At 39.1% G+C, this 22,269-nt stretch overlaps 1 protein-coding gene across 12 annotated transcripts in view; it reads right to left on the reverse strand.

Moving 5' to 3' along the window:
• The window catches only part of ZNF521 (zinc finger protein 521), a 232,610-nt gene that overhangs the window by 201,717 nt on the left and 8,624 nt on the right, over positions 1-22,269 (reverse strand). For 4 of the 12 annotated variants that reach the window (XR_011323988.1, XM_069779194.1, XM_069779197.1 and 1 more), the window contains exons 3-5: positions 13,155-13,217; positions 12,052-12,111; positions 6,239-6,418 (exon numbers count right to left, since the gene is read on the reverse strand). Coding sequence is in view for 8 of the 12 variants with exons in the window: in XM_069779194.1 (XP_069635295.1) it covers positions 6,239-6,418; positions 12,052-12,111; positions 13,155-13,217 (303 nt within the window). In the remaining 4 variants the exon portion in view is untranslated. The remainder of the gene's footprint in view (positions 1-6,238; positions 6,419-12,051; positions 12,112-13,154; positions 13,218-22,269) is intronic. The other 8 variants (XM_069779203.1, XM_069779195.1, XM_069779199.1 and 5 more) reach the window with 3 other exon arrangements.

Consider the following 22,269-nt stretch of genomic DNA (forward strand, 5'->3'; position numbering starts at 1 on the left):
TACACTGCTCTCTGAATTCAAAATTATGACCTTTGGAGACAGAGGCTGTAGTTACCAACCTATTCCCCCTTTTCCCCAAATATCAAGGATTTGGAGTTGCAGATATTGGTCCTGGACCACGTAGTTTTGAAAGGATGCGAGTCCACAACTTGCAAACTCAAAGAAGCGCATTGAACTACCATGTGCGTTGTCTGGGACAGGAAACTGGAGGAGAGGGTCTGCTTTCCACTGTCTCAGTCAAACACAATGTAATTTTGCAGAGAAGTCAGAAGTTTGTAGTCCAAAGCAAATGGAAAAGTAGAAGTATGTCTCTGTAGTACAGCAACTGGGAAGCCCTCTAAGGAAAAAGAGAGGCCTAAGCTCAAGTCCCCAGTCCAAGCACTGTTTGTCTTTCATTCAATAACTGGTTAATGTAAAATCCATATGCAGTCCTTGGTGCATGAATTCTCAAGAGAAAACAGGGTGACTCTCTCAAGTGAAGTAACTGTACTTGGCAAACAGTGCTTGGCAGTGTGCCACTAACTGCAATGAGGCACATGAATACGCTTTTGGTGCATCATAGATTTAACTTCTTAGGGTCCTTGTCCTCAGAAGCACTTTTTTCAAGCTCAGATTTTTCTCTGTGCTGCAGAAATGACCAAGGACCCTTGCCATGTATCTTTTCTCCACACAGATAGTGGAAACTGAAAAAACAATGGCAAGTTCTGCAATATATTTGGCCAGCTTTAGGATTCTTTTGCTAGCAGGAAGAGCAAATCTAGCCAGGATATCAAAGCATGACAACGCCAAGTGCTCACAAGATTTATCTTGTAGTCTCACTGTGCACAGCATACATCCTTTGGGACAAAATCCCCTGGAAAGTTTTCAAGTCTTCTAGTGAAGGAGGTGGTCCTGGCATTACCAACTCATTCAGAAAGATGAAAGATTCCTGGGCACTAGGAAGAAGAGAAAAGAGGCAAGAGAAGGAAACCATTACAGTGGAATCTCTATTACCTCCCATTTGGTAAGTCCTGATGACTCGTCGTGCATGCTGTCTCTGCAAAGCTGTTAGGTAGCACAACCTCTTATTTCTAGACATGCAAGAAGGTGTTTCTCAACCACACAGGAGGATGATATCCACGAAAATTAATTTTGGTCATAATTGGAAACACAGAAATACTGACTTAGCTACAAGTTCCCCATCTAGTGATACTCCAATGCTGATGGAAAGCAGCACTCAGAACAACCGGTCCCCAATATATCTGCTGGAATTATTTTCAGATAGCACACGAGAATAATCTCTGAGCAGGGCTAGAGAGCAGGACTGCATCTCCTCATTGGCAGGGGACACACAGCTACAGCCAGTAACCTTTTCAACATCAGAAACAACTTAAGGAATAACATGAATGGCTCTCAGCTCTACCTGACATACTCACTCAACTTGTCAAAGCTCTAGCACTAAGCTAGAGCCCAAAGCACAAAACGAAGTCTACCTAATCACCTAAGGGTAAAATAAATATCCCCAATAGAGAAATACCTCATGTTTTTTACCTCAGAACACCCTTAGCCTTGAAGCTAGGACTGCATATGATTCAGTACCCTGCTTTCAGACATGTTTTGCAGCCTGTGATGCCAATGGGGCTAGTAGGGAAGTCCTGTAACATGCACTAGGTCTACTGACATTCAGGTGGAGGATGGCAGTCTTGTGTACCAGCACATCCATTGCTGTTGAGTTATTCAACACCTCAGCCAACTAGACTGGCATGTTCACTGCATGTTTGACTGTAAGCAAGACAGCACCATAAGATGCTCCTTTTTCTAGTATTATTCCGGTTATGACTGAGACTTCTGATGCCAAAGCATCCTACAGGATCTTCAAGAGGACCAGGCTTGAGCTGAATGCCTCTGAACACAGTCAGCCAGCGGAGAGGCAGTTCTCATGTATACATGGGAGACTTCATGGAGTACAAACCCTGAGAACTGAAAGGTGAAATAAACAGCACAAAGCACTGTGCAGGGAGAAGAGATTATAAATCAAGGAGAAGATTAGGGTAAGTGTCTGACAAATGTGCCCCACCAACAGCATATATGGCAGCATTGCAAAAGGTTAAGTTTCTTTTCCTGTTGGCAGAAGGAGAGAAGGTGCAGCTGAGTGTTTATCAGTAGTGCAGCACATTTGATCCTGCATGCATGTTCCTACAGTGAGATCCAAACTGACATATACTGGAAGGACATCAAGTTCATAGCCGTGCTAATTGAATCCTTTACTTATATACACAACTTAGAGGATGACAATGTGTAAGTGGCTCATGAGTTATTACATGGAAATGCTGCAGGAAGGATGGAGTGAGAAAAGCATTAACATCAGAGAGCAATGCTATTAAATCCATATTTTTATTGCCAATCTTTTGTAATGACTAAATTAATACAGTTCAGCATCTTATCTGCCCTTGGTTACAAGTATTGCAAAGAATTTTTTTGGACTTTTTCCCCTGTTTATCCATTATCTGTATTCCACAAACATCACAGGAATTGTCAACAATTAACATAAATAAATCATCACCTTTTCAGAGAAAGCTTCAGTACAAGAATTTCAGATGATAGCAAAAAATATTACTAAACAGCTCATGAAGGGCCTGTTCCATTCCCCATTGAAGTCAATGGGAATCTTTTCATTGACTTCAATGGATATTGGATCAGACCCAAATTGAAAAGATCAATAGCGCACACATTAGTATAAAAGAGCAGTTATGCCCTCCTCTAGAAAAAGAACATGAGTTCAATTCAAACAACAGATTACAGGAAGGAACCAGTTGGGGAGAACTTTTTTCTTCTCCTTTGTAAAAAATCTGCAAGAGAACAGCAATTCAAGATCCCGAGAGCTAAATCTCAGAGTTGTAAGTAACTCATCTTCCACTATCCTCTGAAAAGGTGGGGGTGACTGACATTTTAAGAGATTGGGACCACTGTTTAATAAACCAGCTCCCTTCTTCCCATTCCTGTCTTTGGTTGAGAGCGCAGAATGAAGATTCAATAAAGCAATTTTACTCCTTCCACTGAAGTGTCAAAGCTTCAGAAGAACACATCTAACATTTTCAAATGCAAAAACTAGAAGCCTCAGTATCAATTTGAGAACCTACAGTGGCAAGCGCCATTCTCAAACATGTTACAGGGTTGGTAGAATTAGGGGCAGTCAAGACACCATAACACTCAACTGTCATGTTTCATATTCAGGGTTTTACTAAAGGTTTGTCTTAAGCCATTGTTTTGCCATCCTGTTTGTTCCATCAACATAACTGTTGATTTTACCCAGTATAACTGTATGAAAAATGACCCTGCAACTGGGCCAACATGCGTAGTTCATAAATTCTTGAAGGGCAGCTCCCTATGCATCTCACAGAGCACCTCCAAAGCTCAGTAAAATCCAGACAAGCTGCAGCTGGCTCAGCCATCTGAAAAATCAGGGTTTGGAGGGCTTCAGAACTCAAATGCGAACTTCAGACTGACAGCTGACAGCCCTAGTGTTTTTACATAATGGATAACTTAGGTAAATCTTCAGTATCTGACATGAGGCCGAGCTTAGAAAGATCATACATCACTATAGATGATACACTCTGCTCTCCTCCAGAGACAACACGGTTGACACAAAGAACAGAGTATAGTAGAAAAGATTCAATTTTGGTAGACCTCTTGCCTTTCATTAACAACTTAGTGACAGACAAATACCTTAGGTTGTCTACAAGTTTCATGGGGACTCCTCCAAAAGGAGACAACCAGAGCAATTATGTAACACCCTGTTGCGTCAGAAGATTGTGATGAGAAAGGAAGGTGCAACCACTCTTCCATCGTAAGACTATTTTTTGAAAACTTTGAATCTGAGCATGGCACCCAAAGGCACTGGTAGAAGTCCAAGAGAAAAGCAAGAGTCCAGGGATCTTGCCTAAAATGCTAAAAGCAAACTCTGTTTTTGTCAAATATGTATTGTGCTTCAGAAGAGAAAGGTAAGCTGTTTGGCTGTCAGCTGTTTGTCACTGATTAACTAAAAATAATCTAAACCAGTGAGGTTTTCCTAAATGTTGTATCCTTAGTGTTAGGCCACCCTGCATTGAATTCACCTCACTAACCAACCATTTAGTATTTTTTTGCTGGAGAAAGAAGAAATCCTCAACTCTGGCTATTCCATCCAGCCCCCCCTCTCAACTTACGGGTGTATTTTAGTCATTTATATTTAGAACCAGAGGACAGTTGGGTTTTTGTGAACATGGTAGTCCTGAAGGATGTGCGATTTAGGTTTTTGTCCACTTCATTAGCTTTCAAACAGTCCAATCTCTACCTACTCACTATCACAAGTTTCCTTGAAAGAGAAGCAAAGGTATTTTTAGAAACTTAAACAATTTCCTTCAAGATTCATTTTCATTCCCCCATCCTCTGACATCATACATGTATTCCTGCCTTTACACATGCACCCCAAGTTGACTTATCCAGCATACTTGTTTTCACTCTCATTTAGCAATGCAACTCTCAGCAAGAACTGCTGTGTTCAGGAGCAGTGCTCTGGGACTCTTCCTATTTACTGCTCCCCCCCACCTGCTCTTCTTCAGTTTCTCAACCGAACTGTGCAAGCACTGTTGACTGCATTCTGCTTGCAGCTTTAAAGTAGAGAAACCACTTGGTAGAAGTGGGGAGGGGGGGCAGCAACTAGCTAACTAGAAAGGAGAAACAACCATATCAGATCAAGGTGAAAAAACAAGGATGAATAAATGGGATCTGAGACGGTAAAGAGGAGATCCAGAGGATCAGGGCAGGGGGAATGGTTTCTGGGAGAGGGAAGGAGGAGACAAGCTAAAGCCACTAATATTTCAACATAGAAAGAGCAAAAGAAAGAAGAGAGGTATGAAGAAAAGGAGAAAAAAACATTTAAGTTTTTTAAAGTCAAGAGAGAATATCCGTAATGCCAGAAACCATGAGCAATATTGACAAATACATTCCTTTTGTTTGTAGGAGTGATTAGGGAATGGCAAAACTGATTGTATCTGAAGTTAGAAAAACATTTTACAGGCAAGAAAAGGCAAAGCGAAATATTAATAAAAGTAAACGTTTCTTGCTGCAGCAGATTTTCGTCTTCCATAACTTGAAGTTGGGATTAAAACCATTTGACAAATTCATATTACTTCCTCAACTTTCCTTCTGCTCCTGCCCACTTATTCCTCTTCTGCTCACCTACTTTTCACACTTCGCCCTCAATAGCAAGGCTGCTACTTGACTTTTATGTCATCCTGCCAGGACTTAGCCTATGGATCTACTGGAACCAAAAATAACTCAGAAAGCTCTCCAAGCATAAGCACACGCACACTTTCTAAAAGCATCCCCAAATGGGAAGGATGGCTTTCCTTGTTTACAAAGTCATAATAAAAGAAGGTTTTTAACATAACTGCACTGCACAATAAGTACATTTTACACTGTAGAGGCTAAAACTAAAGTACCATGTACTAAAAAATAAAAATGCCTTTCTGTTGATACAGAGTCTGTTTGGACCTACAGTGTGTACCATCAAAAGACCTACTAAATCTAAAAGGCAAAACTACTTCAGCAGATTTCATGTGGTTTCCTCAGTGAGGGGGCTGTCTACAATAATTTCAAAGAGGAACCTAGGCTGGCTACAGGTCCATTCACCCAGCTCTGCTCAACTCAGTAGCATCTGATCAGCACTCAGTTCTGCTCCTTGACTAAAGCTGCGATTTTATTTTCCCTCTAACAATTTGCTTCATTCCTCTCAACTTTCAGTTACTGATTACTTACAGTCATTTGTAGTTAACAGGTTAGACTAACGCAACAACCAGCCCAGCTCTGCAACATGCCATTGTGCAAATTCATTCATTATGTGGCTGCACTTAAACCCCACTTACAAATACCCTGTGCGTTCACAAGTGACTTCTTAGAAAAATATGTGTATAGCAAAGTACAGAAAGCTGCACAATATGAATCTAGAAAATACAAGCAGCAGTCAGGCACGCAGGTAACGAACACTTTAAATACAGTGATAATGCAGTAATTATCCATACATCCTTTAGTATGAAGCAAATTTATAGTGCCCCATTTACAGTATAATGCTGTCCCAGAATCTGTTTATGAAGGTCTCACTCAAGCATTCAAGTGCAGGAGTAAAATAACTGAGAAAGAAGGAGGGAGATCAGAAGCAGAGGATGAGAATCAGAAATAGAACAGTGCAAGAAGCCACAAAGTGATAAGTATTGTTTACCTGTCAGTTGACATTGATTAATCTTGTGTTCTGTGATATCACTCAGTGACTCAAACACCTGGAGGCAGCTGTCACAGCTGTGCACAGCTTCTTCTTCTAACTCCTCCCCTTCATCCGGCCTTTTCTTACAGTCTAGCACTTCTCCATCTTCTACCTTGTCTTCTAGTTTACAGTTAGGGTCTGAAAGAAAATCAAGACCGTGACGTCAGGCATCTAAGAAGAGAACCTTTAAAAAGAAAAAAAAAAAAATCAAGATAGGTTCTTGTGGTAATGATGAGAAGAAATATATTTGGCATGAGCCTACAGCACACTGTAGATTTTATTGCTAAATAAGCAAAGGAGGCTTTCTTCCTTCATTTTTTTCTCATCTCAATGAAAGGAGAATTTCCCTTCTACTCCCACAAATGCACCTCCATTTCTCACTCAAGCAATTCTTCCATGCTTCAGTGTTAGGTTTGTGAATTTTATCACAGCTATTGAAGCTGCTTTGATCATTGTAAGAAAGGATGAACCACCTATGCAATTAGTTTTCAATGAAAAGAAAAATCAAATCAATGAGTGTGCAGGAACTTCTTTTCACTGTTAACTACAGCGTTTCACAGGAAATTACCAGAATTAAGAGACTAACAAATTTGATTTAGATAAACATGAAATTAATCTTGATTTTACAACCCCCTCCAATACTCCATCACCACACTACTTGACACAAACAAAGCCCTGGAAAGATTATACCTTGGGTCAAAATGCTACACATGCTTTGAACTTGTGTATGACTTACTTAAGACAAACCCAATAAAGCTCCTGTATTTGCCAAATCATGGAAAACTGGAAACTAACTATTGTAAAAACTAAATAGTGCACAAGGAGAGCTTTGTCTGTTTGACGTGTTAACAAGCATTTTGGGGATAGCAGGATAGCTCTAGCCTCAGAGCAGCAGTCCTGAGCCCAGTTGAAGTTTCTAAACTGGAAGGAATGTGCAGTCTCACCACCAACTCCTCTGCGCAGAGAAGCCACACAGCTCACTGCACTACCTCGGTTCTGCAGATGACAAGCGCAGACTGAGATAATGCAAAGTCTAGAACTTTTCCTCCTCTGAGGAGAAGCAGAGTAGCTTTAACTACTACTCCTGACTTTTTGCCCACTTTACTAAAAGCTTCCTTCAAAAGACAGAAATAAAACAATCTGTCTTCCCTAATAAAGCAAGCTGGCACTTAACTTTGTTTTTCCTTGGGAACAACAGTACAAGTGAAATGCAGAAGAAAAATGGTTGTGTACATTCCAGCAAAAGGAATGCAAGGGTTTCACCACTTTTCCCTTTTCTGCTTTGGCCGCCTCATCTTTCCTTTTAGATATTTGAGAGAGCTAAAACTAAAACAAGTCATTTTAGAAAACAAGGACAAACTCACATAACAGGAGATTGTGCAAGTACATTTTAAGATGTTATGCTCTTTAGCCAAGCGGGTGACTAACCAGCAGTAGGCTTCTTGTCCACAGCAACACAGAGATGGTGTCTGTGAACCCACTTTATTTAATAGTGTTTCAATTGATTAGGATCATGCACAACTACTTGAAAGGAGAGAAACCAAAACATGCTAACACTAAATTCACATTAGAATAGGGAAGGGGTGAGTAGGAAGGGGGGGATCCCACTTTAAACCACTCTTAAATCCTCTCTCAGCACCCTACAGTGATGTGGGCACAGCTATGCCTGTATTTGCCACTGTGCGTGGGCGTTCTTGCTGCCCATGACGAAGGTCAGGGCTCTCATCATCTTACTGCATCCTTTGGTCCACAGTGCTGCACGCTGCTCTTCAACTGTTAAAATACAGATGGACCCGCAAGCAGAAACTGGAAATGACCCATGTCAGGAAGTCTTCCTCATGCTATGTGGCTCATGATCAAAACCAAGGAATTTCTTTGACGGGGTAAAGGGCAGAATTTATTTTTAAGGGAATTATATTACAGAGGGAGACCAGATTAATTTTTAAAAATAAAAAACACTTTCTGAAGGTAAAAATATATTTGCTGTGCAAAAGCCCTCCCTATACACTGAGTGTGATCCTTTTATGACAAACGACATTCACAAGGTTCTTTCAAGAGTGAAAACTTCCACTTGGGCAGCTACTTCTGAACAGAGGAGTAGTCTGCAAATTTACACACCAAAAAGGGATGCTAATTAAATAAAAGGACTTTATGGCATTTCAGCCATTGCTGAATACTCTGAATCTAATAACTTCCATTGCCACTTCATTTTCCAAAATACTTGGCAAGATTAATAAAAGTAGTTAGGAGATCACCAGGTTATAAGCAGTTCAGAAAAAGAAGTAATTGTCTTAACTGTTGCAAACTGACCCCAACATCATTAAACACTTGTTGGAAGGCAGCACGTGCACATTGCATACTATTAGTTGTTCAGCTCAGGCTCCCAGTTTCATCTCATAAAACTGACAGCACTCAGGGAAATGTGGGCACTGGGTTTGAATTTTAACATGAGTATTTAAATGCTGCACATAAAGTTTACAGACCTGTTTGTTTCAAAATAAGGGTAGTGTCTGACTCTGCTTTAAGTACAATGCTGAAGGAAAGAAAAGGGAGGGGAGGGAATTGTCAAGACTTATTATTCAGAAACACTCGCACTTTACAGGAATTCAGTAATATACACACACACGTAGGCACACATGCACCCCTTAGTGCACAAAAGCTTAAAGAATCGTTCAATTTAAAGCTTCCTACTTAGAGACCAGTTATTAAAATTAGAATAATTTTAAAACTAATAAATGTTTTGCTTCTCCTTCTGCATTTGCAGATATAAACTCTACAGGGACAGAAGTCAGTCAAGCTTATTCCCTTTTGCTGCAACTTTAGAATACATGCTCTAGCCAACTGGCACATTTGTTTTTAGGTCAACACTTAAGTGGGACCCTCTGGGACCTAGGTTCAAGTTTAGCCTACGACAGCTTTGTGAAATGAGTTCTGGCAGTCTCAGCCCCTCTCAATGAATGCATTTCCACTGTGATCCGCTTCCATGAAGAGATGTCACCACCAAAATAAATAAAAAGATATTTAAAGAGAGAAAATATCATTTGGATGCCTTGTGAATAGATAGCTTTTCTGTTACAACAACAAGTATCTTCTATCAAGAGGTAGTCTAACCTTAAATAGTTACTTAAACTGAGGATAAGCTGCCTTATTTGAGCTGCTCTTTTGAAAGAGGTCATGGTTTAACCCTAGAATAAAATGTATTTTATAAATTCAATAAGCATTCATATATACTTCTCCTTAACCTCCTGTTCAAAGCTTATGCTCACATACAGACTTCAGGGCAAATGTCATTAATCTCCCACATTTCTTTCTCCCCAATATCTGCAACATCACAGACACAATTCCCTCAACAAAGATTGTCTTCATAGTAAGACTACCTTTCCCAACATTTGCAAATCCCACTGTCATTTCCAGAAGCTTTCCTGCCCTATTTCAGAAGCTGCCATGCACCAACTGAAATTTTTCAATATACACATCAGCAACAGTACACATACCAGCTCCATCTGCAAATATTGAAAACTATCTCGTATGGAAAGGAGGGTTACTTTTTTGGAACAGAAATAAATTCAGCCTATTAAGGCACTTTAAGAAAAAAAAAAACAAAAAGAGAAAGAACAGTTGTCTTCTGTTACTGATTATGTTAACATTATTTATAAATGGAAATTAAAAGAAGCATGATTTTCTCATTACTATGTTCCCTGGCAGGTGGTTCTCCCCTTCCCTTCTTCCTCCTCCTCCTAAGGGATGTTATTGCTGTAACTTGGTCTAATAAAACTGCAACTTTGGGGAAAATGAAAAATTGCATTGACTTAAAAGTGTTGGAGGCAATAAAGCCATGGACTTCAATTAATTTCAAGTATGGGAGCGGTTTAAGGCCAACCAGCAGAAATTGTATTCTGCCCATGTAAAAATGAGGTTTCACCACATTTACTTTTTATAACCCATATAAAAGTCAAGTAAAAGTAATGAACATCTACAAGCCATCTCAGTGGACTGGCAAAGACTATCTGTATTCTTGAAACACCTTACATTTCTGCCTATGCTACGAGGATCCATAGGTAATCACAACTAAAACATCAAAATACCAAAAAACCAGCCTCCTTTCCAATCCATTTCACTGCCTTGCAGTAGACCTCCTTCTAAGCCACTTCTGCATGGAAAAGTGCTGGCAAAAGAAGGGAAAACTTAGATCATGTGGTTATAATTATTACCAGGCAAGGAATATTTCTTCAGCTCAGTGGTAAAGTAAAACTCTGTCGCTCTCTGCTCCCAATAGTGTCCATCGCAAAACAACTGCCTCATTAAATCTCTGCAGTAAGATTAATATGCCGTAGCTGCACTACATTTATAACTTGGTACTCTATAAAAAGCACATTTAATGGTTAGAGCCAGAGCTTAGATACAAAGTATTACTATAAAAACTTCTGGCAGTGTGTACACAGTGTGGGCCTTCTGTACTGCTTGCTCTATCAGAAGGTTTTTTGTTTTTAATATCAGCACTTCATTCTTGCTATAGAGAAAACCAGAATGTTAAATCTTGCCTAAAAACAGACAGAGAACAACACAGGACATGATGGGAAATAAATAACCAGCAAGACAACCATTCAGAATTATTTTAAGAAAAAATACAGAAAAGCAACCATTCCTTGTCATACTGATCTCCAGTTTTTCAGTCCTCTATTTTTCAACTTCATGAGTCTACAGCAGTACAAGTTTGCTTTTTTCCAAGTTTACAGATAGCTAAATGGAGACATAAGTACATTCAGAACAGTTTGAGAAATTTCCCATTAAAAAAGGAGAGAAATCTCTCACCTTTATTTCCTCTTTTCAAACAATATAGTTTACGTGCAGAGCCACTAGAACCTATAAAAGGCACCAAACACCAAACACAAACCCACAGGACACACACACAAGAGAAATATAAAGTCTTCTAGCTAAAGAAAAGATTAACTGCATTCTTCACCTTCAGAAGAGGAGTAACTCCAACTGTTCTCAAACAAATTACCTACATGTATTCAGATGACTAGCCTTCTAGGAATATCCTTAAGGAGTCAGCCTTTACTCCAAAAGGTGACCTCAGCTGAATGAATGAGACTATTCAGATGAGTCAGTCCTGCTCTTCAGATAAAATTCTGCGGAATCAGTACCAAAGACAGAAGTGAAGTATTTCTTGCATTCTCAGAAGCATATTAGAGAATAAAAGAGCCCTTGTTGTTATTGGGAATTCACAATTATTTCTTCATGATTATTAACAATACATATCCCTGTGATCCTGACTCAAACAACAGTTTTGTCCACCTAATCTCACTGACTTAAGGAGCCCTTAATTAACCCCTAACTGGTAAGAAAGTATACAAACAATCCTAAAAGAAATTACCCATATCCACATATATTACAAATATGAAAATAGCTTAAGTGGAATGAATATTCAAGTTTATCTGAAATGGCACAGGGTGGGGTTTTATGTGGGGGATGTAGAGGAGGATTATTTAAAATAAAATTTAAAAAAAGAAAAGAAAAAAAAAAAGCATGCTGCACTTTAGAAGCATCTCACTTTCAGTTGGCTGACCTACAAAAGGCAGAATTTCTAATTCTCAGGAATTGAAAGGTGAGGGGAGAGGAATGTTATTTTTCATTGCAAGCCCCAAGAATGCATTCTAAGCTGAAACGGAGAAAGAAGAGTGCAGGCTTTGCAAAAACACCCCGATACAAAAATCCCTCACACTGTTGTCAAACAGTAAGCAAGCACTAATGAAGGAATTCAGCATTACCAGTCTGTGCGGCTGTGTGTCCCACACCTGCCTGCTGGTCCTCTGTTTCATTTTCTTCTACTGTCAGAAAAAGGTAAACAAAACAAAAACAAAACAAAAAAAAGATGTTAGGTAGGTGAAGTGTTTCAAGCATCTTTACACCGGCTTCAGTTCTGAAAGCCAGTAATGCTTGTACAACACGGGCAAGAAAAGCTGCACTGCAAAGTGCAAAAGTGTAGACCAGACCAAAACAGAATATGTTGCTGTATGGAAGTTACAAATCTGAGAACAGAGTGACCAAATCATTTTCATGGCTTAAAGAACAAATCAAATTTCCTCTGGGATATTTGTCTGCAATGCATTCTACTGTATTTGATTATGGAACTAAATGAGAGAATAATTCTGGGCTTTAAGATTCGACTCGCTCCACACTGATAAGACACAGCCTTCTCCTGGCAGACGGGAGAGGTATATGTGCTAATTCATACATAAGCTTTAAAAAAAATAATAATAATCCTATATTCAGTAGCAAACATCTCAGCAGTGCAGACAGCCTTGCAAAGGGGAACTAACCCCATGCTGTTTTACTGTATACACCATGCTAGCATCTTTCTCTTGGCTCACAGCTTTCCAGAGCAGTAGAACTAAAAACAATACAATTCTTGTCAGATTCACTATTCAAAACTTGTTGGGCAAGAGTGAACCCAACAAGAGCCATTCTGCTGCTACTTTGAAAAATTAGAGAGCGCTGTTCTCGTATGCTCTGATATGATGCCTAAGTAAGATTGACTCTCCCAAAGTAAAAGTAAGGGAAGAGCTAAAAGGCAGAACCATTTCCTTTTTATTCTCCCAAAGACCAAGTTCTTTGAGTTAGAGAACAGCAGACAGAAAAGAATTCATTTTCCCTCCACAGAGGAAAAAGCTGAAAGGGGAAAGACTGCACTTCTGCAGCATTTCCACTCCGAAGAATTCAGAGCTCAAAAAATAATCATGCAACTGAGTTAAAATCCAAAGATTTGGGGTATTTTCCCTGGTTCTTGGGAAAAGAGTGCAACACTTAGGGTCACATATAAATGTAGACATATATTCAAAAGAAGAGATACATATACACACTCCACAGGTACCTCTTTTCCTCCTCCGCCAACCCCAAGGCTTCATACAACTGGTTGTTTCTAGAATCTGAGTTTCTAGAAAAAAAACACCAGTTTTCATAAGGACACTCTTAGGACACCAGAAACTTGAAACACAGTACATATATTAGAAAGAGTCAAGTACAATCTCTGGAGGACTCTAAGCAATCCCTATCTCTGTCCCAGAGCTGTGGCTAGTAAGCACACTCTTCTCGTCAACAGAGATCTGATAAAAGTTTCCCCAGCCCTGGAATAAGTCATGTATTTCACAAAATATGATTTTATGAGCTGACTGTTTCAGTTGAACTTGTATTTTGCAGCCATGAAGTTACCAGTACTTCAGCTGTGGTAATACTGTATGATTTTCTTTGTTATGCTGAAGCAGTCATCCCAGCAGTCCTCACAGCTAAAGGAAACGGGTCAGACAAAGAAAGCAATGGCAAAAGCTTATGAAAAGCTGAGTTTCGGGGAATGTGTGGTCAAACACAAACTAAGCTAAATAAAAAGATTTTTCACTAGGGCAGCACAGATCAGTAAGACTTGTTAATAAAGCAAGAAAAATAATGAAAACAACTACTATACAGTTTAAAAAAAAGATACTGCCTTTTGTTACCCCAAAGCCCCCAGTGAAACCTCTGCAGCAGCCCAGCCTGACTCTTTTTATGCCCACCATCAGCTGCTGATCTATTTCCAAAAAAATGTTCTCAAGAACAAGCTCAAAAAAAAAAAAAAAAAAAAAAAAGAGTCCACTGTTCCATCCCTCAAGAGGAAACTCACCTTGGTCATCAGTATGTACTGATCAACCTTACTAAAGGCTGTAGACATCTGTTACCTACCAGTGAAATCCTCAACCACAATACAGGTCACAACTCGGTCCAGAAAGGCAGTTTAAAAACTCGTACCATTTTTTAAGTTTCAAGATGGAATTGAGCTGGCTAAACATGAACTTTTCAAGAACTGATTCCCAAGTGGGAAACTTTATAATAAAGCAGCTACCTGCTAAGAAGTAAACAAGATCTGCTGCTTTGAAGCAGGACTCCAGTTCTAAGTGTATGCAAACCAAAATGCAAGAGTTCATCTTTTCTGCTGTTCTGTACTGAATGTCTACTGCCACCAGCTGCAGTACCAGAATCTTTCACTTCTAGTGAGAAGTGACTGCACACCGAAATGTGCTCAGCTTTGCACTGCTGACTGAAAGGTATACCAAACATTTTTAGGTCTTAAAATGGAAAAAACAAACATGGATACTGCCTAACAAATTGTGTTCAGGTATGCAATTTTGTAACGTGAAAACATGACAGTGTGAAACCAAACGTTTAAAACTTCCCTGCTATTTAGGGATCTGAAAATTCTGTGACAGCTGAGGTTTGCTTTCAGCAAAGGCTGACCACTAGGTCTTTATTACACTACAAAAAGGAAACAAGTATCAGAGCAGTTAACTTTGTGGTTAGCATCTTTCTAAACCATTGTTCAAGCCCTTTAAGGATTCTCAGTCACAACAGGCCATGGCACAAAGACTTCCTAATAATATTCAACTAGACTGACATATTTGTCAGGAAAAATAAAACCGCATTTAGGAGTAAATATGGCAAAAGGAATAGGAAAACTACACCACAAAACCCACAGAATTAGGGAAATCTTAGCATTAGCACAAATCATCTACAAAACAGCATCTCATTTTCCTTTGCATTAAGTTAGATGATTCCTCCAACTAGCATGGGTATTTGTTACATTAAGTAAGCTACAGCTGGTAGCATCAGATAAGCTCTCGATTAGCACTTTATGCCTTTCCACAGCCAGACTCCGAAAACTAAAGTACTATTTCAGCTCTCACTGTTAAACTTACCTGACTATGAAAGCTAGTGTGACATGCAGCCAACATTAACGACCCTTAAACATTAACTATACCATTTTCTTTCAGAAGAGGAGGGCAACTTTAAACAGAACCTATATAGAGACATGGTTTAAATTTTGCTAACCAAAAACATTTCTCTAGCAATACCATGAAATGTAACTTTAAAAAGCCACAAGATGATGTGCAGATAAAACAGCAGCATGTATGCACTATTATTAATTCAAATGTCAAAATTACCAATACTATAGGACTGTAATTGCGCATAGAGATGTCATCTTCATTACAGCACGTACCACATCTTAGCATAGGGTAAGATAAATACTAGATAACAAAGTCATAGAATACTAGTAAAAGGAGAGGCCTCAGGAAACCAGAACAATAGCTTATGAATCCAGACTATGATTAAGTGATGTTACTGCTGAACAGCACTTCTAGATAAATTTGAAATAATGTCACGAGAGCAACAATATTCCTTGTCCCTACAATTATGTGTTTATGACCACAGGTCACCTGTTTTGTTGGCTGTAGAAATATTTCTCAGTTGACTTATCTGTTCCTTAAAACAACAAACCATCAAGTCCCTACTACCTATTTTCTCAGTGCAACTTCTAAAAAACAAAACAAACAGGAACTCCAAATAATAAAATCTTGGAAAAAGACCAGATCACCACAACAACTGTGACACCACATTTCTTGAGAGCAATTTAAAAGAAAAAAAAAATCTCAATAAGGGAAACCAGAATTCCAGAATTCTATCTCCCATTATAAAAGCTTGTGGGTTGGATAGATACCAGTTTTTAACATTTTACTGCAAAAAAAGTATCTCTAAACTGAAGCAGTATCTATGTGAAAGGTTAGGACATTTCAGCTTTGGTACAGCCAGTGTCCAAGGCAAACCCTGGTTTCAGTTCAGAGCACCTCTCATGCTTAGGCTGCTGAATGTCAACATTAAGACCAACTATTCCTTTTTAAAGAAAAGAAAAAAAAAGACCAAAAACCCCAACAAATCAAGTGGTAGCATTGAGGACAGCCAATGAGGAAAACCTGCAGGAATTTTGATATAGAGATCCTAAAAATAGAATTAATCTCCCAACTGCTCTACAGCAACACCTGCTGATCAATGAGGATTTCACCCCTTTTGCTTAGAGTCTCTTCATGGAACACATGGTTAGCCTATAAAGGAGGGAGATTATTTTATAAAGTTAATACAAAATATACATATCTTCTAGCTCGCAAAATCTCATTCATATTCTACTGACTAACCAGGATTCCTCTTTTCCACTGAAAAGTTAATCTGTAGATTTAGCACCCTATGGAAGAGCCCAAGTCAATTCTGGTTGATGCCTGGGAAAAACCTTGTATGGAAAAGAAATTGATAAAATTAGAAATGTGATAAAGGACATTTTCACTGAAAGGGAAGCCTTCTGGAGAACTCTGGCTAAGATTTATGGCTTCTGAGCTATTACAAACCATAATAAAATAAAAGCAAAAGATAATTGAAAAAAGTCTATTTTCTTCTAGTCTAGGTGGGTTAATAAATTAAAAAAAAAAAGAAAAAAAAAAGAACTGGCCCAAATGCCTGAGCCTCCCTTCAGCTTGTTAAACAAAGCAGGAGAAGCCACATATCCCAAAATAAACTATAAAAATAGATTGCTATTGATTTATCCCTTCCTAAAACATATTCCTTGAGAGATGCGAAAATAAACCTAATATAGCAACTAAGACTGTCAGGATAGGAAGTTTAGAATATATATTTTTAACTTGCACTTTGCATTTCCTATAATTCAATACTTAATCTATAAATTTCCATTAGCATATGATTAGTAATTCAATTTAAAACCATCTTTGCACAAAAGCCTTTTCTTAGGATGGTAACTTTGCCAAGTGCATCTTCAATCTACATGTTTGAATAATTTCTGCAGACAAGTAATAGAGACACTAGCTGTATTAGCATAATCAATACACAATTTACTGAGCTACCCAGACAGAACAGAAATAAAATGTGTGTGCCATTATTTCAGTACCTACAAATTACTGTAATTTCTGGAAGTATCTCTCTACTTTTCCATTCTCCTCATGGCCACATAAAAACCAAGAGGACATTCACACTGTCACCATCTACAGGCAGATATTAAGCATGATTAGATAGATTAATCACACAGCAGAAGGCAAATTTAAGAGCCAGTTACAGGAGGTGCTGAGTATCCTCTAACTCTGTTAAAGTCTACGGATTTTGAAGATGTTTCACACTTTGCAATAACATGCTGTGGAAATACATCTCCGTAAGGGTTCAGTCAAGACACAAATCTGAAATTAAAGAAGTTACAGAGTAGTATTAAATGCAGGATCGCATGTCAAGGCATCACCTGCTAGGGCTACACCTTCCTCTGCTTTCTTCTCTCCCTAAATACCACTGGTGCTCTAAGACTCACCTTTTAAACTCTTCCGGCCGACACATGCAAGAATAGGATTTCACACCTGGCTACACCGTATGTAAGCAGCAATTCAGTGGGTGACTCCTGGAAGTCAACAATCATTTCAGGCTGCCTCATAATGTCCTTTAAGATAACTGGCATTCATAAAAGTTCAGAACTGCTAAGAAAGTATTGTCTCCTGAACAGCTTCACCTAGTATCAATACATGTCTATCAGCTACTAGCCAGAAACTTGATTACCATTTTGACTCCCAAATGTATATGCACCCAATGACTTTAGTGTGAGAAGAGTCAGAAAAATAAATGCATTTGCATATTAACATTTCAAATATCTACATTCCAGAACGCTACTGAAAATTAGTTCTGTGTGTAGCCACAACTGTACAAAAATCCAATTAACCATATGCATGAATATTTGTATTTCTGATTTGTTTTCCTTTGCACTGTGACACACCCCTTTTCCTATTTCTAACCCCCCCCAGCATTGTAACACTATTCTCTTGATATCGGAAATTATTATTTTCCTTAAAAGATTCCTGTCATAAAAGGCATTTTTCTTCTTGCATTTGCTTTTTCCAGAAGACAAAGCCCCTCACAGCACTTGTATTTTTTACTCCTCTCTTTAGTCTATCCCAGCACTGAGCTTGGGTTTTCTTTTCCCCTAATGTTCCTCTTGTAGAAAGACTGAATAGGAGTTCCCAATTAGACTGCAGTGGTTGGAAAATATTATTCTTATGCTAAAATAAAGTATTTTCCTAGGCAGCACATAAAAATAAAAGTAATAAATATACTTAAGTGGAAAGCAATTATGCTTAAGAAATCCTTTGGATATTCTTCCAACGCTTGATCTCCAGGATGACAGTATCCAAACGTGACAGCCTAAAGACATCCAGTTTTACATAACATTGTGTGCAGAAAAGGCAGAAGATGCTCTTTTCTGCAGCAGAGGGAGAATTCTACAGAAACCCCAAAGCTGGGGGGGGGGGGGGGCGGATATCTTTTTCTGGATAGCTGAGGTAGTAGATTAATTAATCCTACCCAGAATGTTAACTTTGGCTCCCTAATCATGCATCTTTTAACAAGGTTAAGCCACATCTACATATACTCATATTTTTACTGTTTAAAGGAAACTAATAATGGTATGATATATTTTAAAAAGTACTTTTCTCCAAAGAATCTTAAAGCTTTTTATAAACCTCAGGTAAATTCCAGACATCCCTAAGACTCTCTATCATGCAATGTAACAGATTATAATGGATCTTCGAGTCAAATTGAGGACCATGGTGAGAATTAGCAAAGCAAGAGGGAATCTATCTGGGAGTCAATTCTTAGTACCAAGGTCAGGACTTTCAGCTGTCCTCCCTGTCTTAAACCGCATACTCCACCTCTGTTCCTGACAATGTGACTGTGGGCATCCAGTCCATTTTGAGGAAAGACAGAAGTTAGGAGGCTAAGATAAATTCTAAGCCTAATTACCAAACCCAGTACTTATAATGAATGCTTTCAGAGTTGATTCCTCTCAGTATACTGAAGCTGTATATCACCTAAGCTTTCTTACTCTCTCAGAGGGATGTAACTAAGAATTTCTGGTACTCCTACAGACCTGTATTTTCAACTGTGCTTAGAAAACAGGAAATCCATTAAATACTGTCTACAAAAGGCTAAACTCAGCAAGAGAGAGCAATTTGAATCAAACTGATGCATGGATCACAGAACCTCAAAGTAACCAACATTACACAAGTCTGACAACAGGTGATAGAAGGAAGGGTTATGAGGACCTACAGTAAAGGTTACTGTAGATGATCATTGCCTTTGAAAGTTAAGTCATTAATTTACGTGCCTAAAATGAGGCACTTCAATTGAGGAGTTTGGGTTGTCTGACACCATTCCTACACCAAAACAATATACAGCTGCATGCTTTAGCTCTATTACCTAAAGACATACATTTATCTGAGTCAAAAACCCCACCTCCTTTCAACTGAGGTTATCCCTGATTTACCAGAGATCTCCATCTATTGTGTACCAGGATTTTATAAGTTTCTTTTTGATCCCTCAGACTCCCTGCTCTGTTCTAGATGACTTTCTGTCATGTAGAACAGCACTCTGGTCTATAACCACAAAGGCACTTAGAAACCCAAAAACTAGTGAGGGGATGCTGCATCTAAATTGCCAGGAGTTCTGCTCAGATGCCACTCAGGCCAGGCAGTACCTATGGTTTTACCATCCAGGCTTTCTCAGTGCTGTGCAGCTCAATGCTGAAACCAAACCAAAACCCCACCACAGCTGGCTAGTCAAAGATTAAATATTCTCCTGCCTGCCCTGGCTTTGTACACAGCCATATGGACTGGTTCTTCAGGGTTTCCATGCCCTTTCCTGGTTGCTACAAGATACTGGCAGAAAATGTATGGGTTGAAGCACCTCTTCCTTTCCCCCTCTTGCCCACGCCCACTGGTTAGATCACTCACCCAGGATGTGGGTGGCACCAGCTCAACTTTCTTCTCTATCAGGATTTGTACTCAGGTCATGAGCTTCCTAACAAAGAGCACTTACCCTCAGACTTGAGGTGCACTTATTCATTGCTGTTGAAGCTGCCATACCTCATCTACAACATTCACTGAACTAGAAAGGAGAATTAGCATGATACCTTATCCTCGTGGCTAGTGCACCCACATGGGAAGTGGGACACATGGACTCCAGTTCTAGTTTCACTGAAATAATTCATCAGAAGTAATACTGCAGTAAGTACTTGGCAGACCAGGACCAGGTCTCTTCCTTCTCCATTGGTACTCAAGCCATTGGAGCCATAAGTCTTGTGTATGAGTGTCTCTCACCCTCTTGTCCAACAAATACTTAATTACACTTTTGAAAAGGGAAATGTCATTGACAAAAATAAAATGGCAACTCACACTTATAGCACAGTATGCTGCTGTGTAATGACTGATGTACTCCCTGTGAAATACAGATTCAAACACCCTTAGACAAAGCACAGAAAACAAACCCCGCCTCTCACATCCTAGCACAGCAAATTATTTTCCCTCTTCAGTAAAGGGGAGAGGAAAAGCAGCAGCACAACCCCTCAATTCCTTGTAACTTGGGAGGAAAGGAACAACCTGTCCCCTATCTCCAAAAAGCTGGATGAGGTAAGTGATTGCTATGAGATACCTTATTGCACAAAGTAAGACACCACATCTAGAACAAGGGAGGAGTTAAGACACACTATTCTTTCCAAGTTTTTCCGACTCTCTCCTTAAGGTAGTTCCTACTCAACAACATTCATAAACCCCTAACCTACCTATGAATTATATAAAGAATTCAAGCACCTGGTGCAAGATTACCATTCCACCAGGCAACCAGGCAGCTGTAAACTAAGCACTGCAGTACTAGCATCATGCAGCACGCAAGCCTTTTTTTTTGGACCTAGCCTTAGAGCCTTCTGACCTTTCTTCATTGATTTACATTTGTATCTGGTGAGCAAGTCTTCTGCTCAACAGATTCACCAGAAATCGCAAAACCAAATCTCTTCCTATGCTCTAGCTCTTCATAAGTCACGTAACACAATCCCTTCCCAGTGGCTGCATGCAGAGACCAATAGCAACCCAGTTCCTCCTCCCATCTTCAGAGTGAAAATGTTACATCAGGCATGGATCTTGACATCCTGTTGTCCTGGAACCAGTGAATCAGAAAGTTCCTTCCTCGCAATTGTATTCTTTGGAGGTGGAAAATAATTAACTTCCCCACCCCCTTCTCCTTCCTACTGCCACTATCAAAGTTAGAAATTCACTTGACTCTGTCTGGAAAAAAAAAAACAGCCATCATAATTCAGTGCCAGAGAAAGTTTTGTTGATCAAAGCATAGCCTAGTCTTCCCATGGACACTGCCTCACTACATCACATCATCCAGTCCAGCAACACAGCAGGTATTTTATTTTTGTTCTTAAAGTTCCTTTCCAGAAGTTAATGAGTCAATAATGGAAGTTGAATTTGATAGGTTACCAAAAGAAATGAACAATAAAAAAATAAAACTAAAAAATCAATTATCACGGAATTCATTGTTTGAAATATATTTTCCCTTCAAATCATAACATAATAATAGTAAGGGCACAACAAGTTTCAGGGACTGTATAAAAAAGCCATCTATTGTGCAGCTAACCAGGACATTTAGACTTAAAGTGCTCTTAGCTTTTCCACACTTGTGTGTAACACTGAGTGTCTGTATAAGAAACTAAGAGAGATATTTTGCACTTCCTGGCTGGTAAGGACAAAACTCCTGTTCCAGGTTATTGCCTTGCATGAGAATAAGCTCTCCCAAAAATGGGGTTTGGGAAGGAGAGAAAACACCGATACCCTCACTATCAACATCCTGTCCATTCGTCCTCAGGGCAAAAAGGTGTTCTGCTTCAGCCAAGAGGCTGATTAACTAATGACTAGTACTGTTTCAAATTTTTAAGAATGCTAACTAGTTACTGATACTTCATTTTTAAAGAACCATAGTAAGCCCCTATCACATTAAAAAAGAAGGGGTGGGGATAAGTCACTTTACCAACAGATATATAAATGACTTTAAGAAATCTTGAAGGACTAAGAATCCTAACCTTAAAAAGAAAAATTGCACCTAATTGCACCTATATTTAGAAGTGAAAGTATCAGATGAATCACTTACTCAAAAGTGTCTTGCTCCCATGATAAAAGAGTGGGAAAAAACACAACGAAAACACATCCCCCCAAAATCTAAAATTTCATTGGGCATTAATTGTGCAGAATTGGTAAGTAACAACCCTACAACCCTTTTGATTACACATTATAAAGATTCAACTGTACAAA

This window comes from Haliaeetus albicilla, chromosome 3 (assembly GCF_947461875.1).
Source record: "Haliaeetus albicilla chromosome 3, bHalAlb1.1, whole genome shotgun sequence".
Lineage (NCBI taxonomy): Eukaryota > Metazoa > Chordata > Aves > Accipitriformes > Accipitridae > Haliaeetus > Haliaeetus albicilla.